The sequence below is a fragment of the Acanthisitta chloris genome, unplaced genomic scaffold (genome assembly GCF_000695815.1).
Source record: "Acanthisitta chloris isolate BGI_N310 unplaced genomic scaffold, ASM69581v1 scaffold28529, whole genome shotgun sequence".
Classification (NCBI taxonomy): domain Eukaryota; kingdom Metazoa; phylum Chordata; class Aves; order Passeriformes; family Acanthisittidae; genus Acanthisitta; species Acanthisitta chloris.
In genome coordinates this window covers 2,114-2,384 of record NW_008691281.1, presented here as the reverse complement: position 1 = coordinate 2,384, position 271 = coordinate 2,114, and the positions used below count along the sequence as shown (strand labels likewise).

The following is a 271-nucleotide window of genomic DNA, read 5'->3' as shown; positions in this document are numbered from 1 at the left end:
TGGGAGCCGCCTGGGTTTCGGGAGAGACTAGTGCTGCTGCTGGGTCCCTTCACCGCACTCACCTGGGCTGTGCTGGCCACAGGGGATGTGCAGTGGGGACAGAGCCAGCCCTGGTGACAGCCCTCCCGGGGCGTTATGTCTGCAGAGTGGCTGCCCCGGAAGGCAGAGAACCTGACCCCCTACACCATGGCCCTCATCGCCAAGTACGTGGCACGGCACCGTCTGCGTGAGCCGCGGCTGCTCGGCACCATCGCTAACTTCCTGCCGAAGC

The 271-nt window shown here is 66.1% G+C and overlaps 1 protein-coding gene across 1 annotated transcript in view; it reads left to right on the top strand.

Moving 5' to 3' along the window:
- FASTK (Fas-activated serine/threonine kinase) overlaps window positions 1-271 on the top strand; it is a gene marked incomplete at its 3' end in the record, with an annotated part of 3,168 nt that overhangs the window by 1,065 nt on the left and 1,832 nt on the right. The window contains exon 2 of the mRNA XM_009082178.1: window positions 146-269. Within this exon, the coding sequence (XP_009080426.1) occupies window positions 146-269 (124 nt within the window). The remainder of the gene's footprint in view (window positions 1-145; window positions 270-271) is intronic.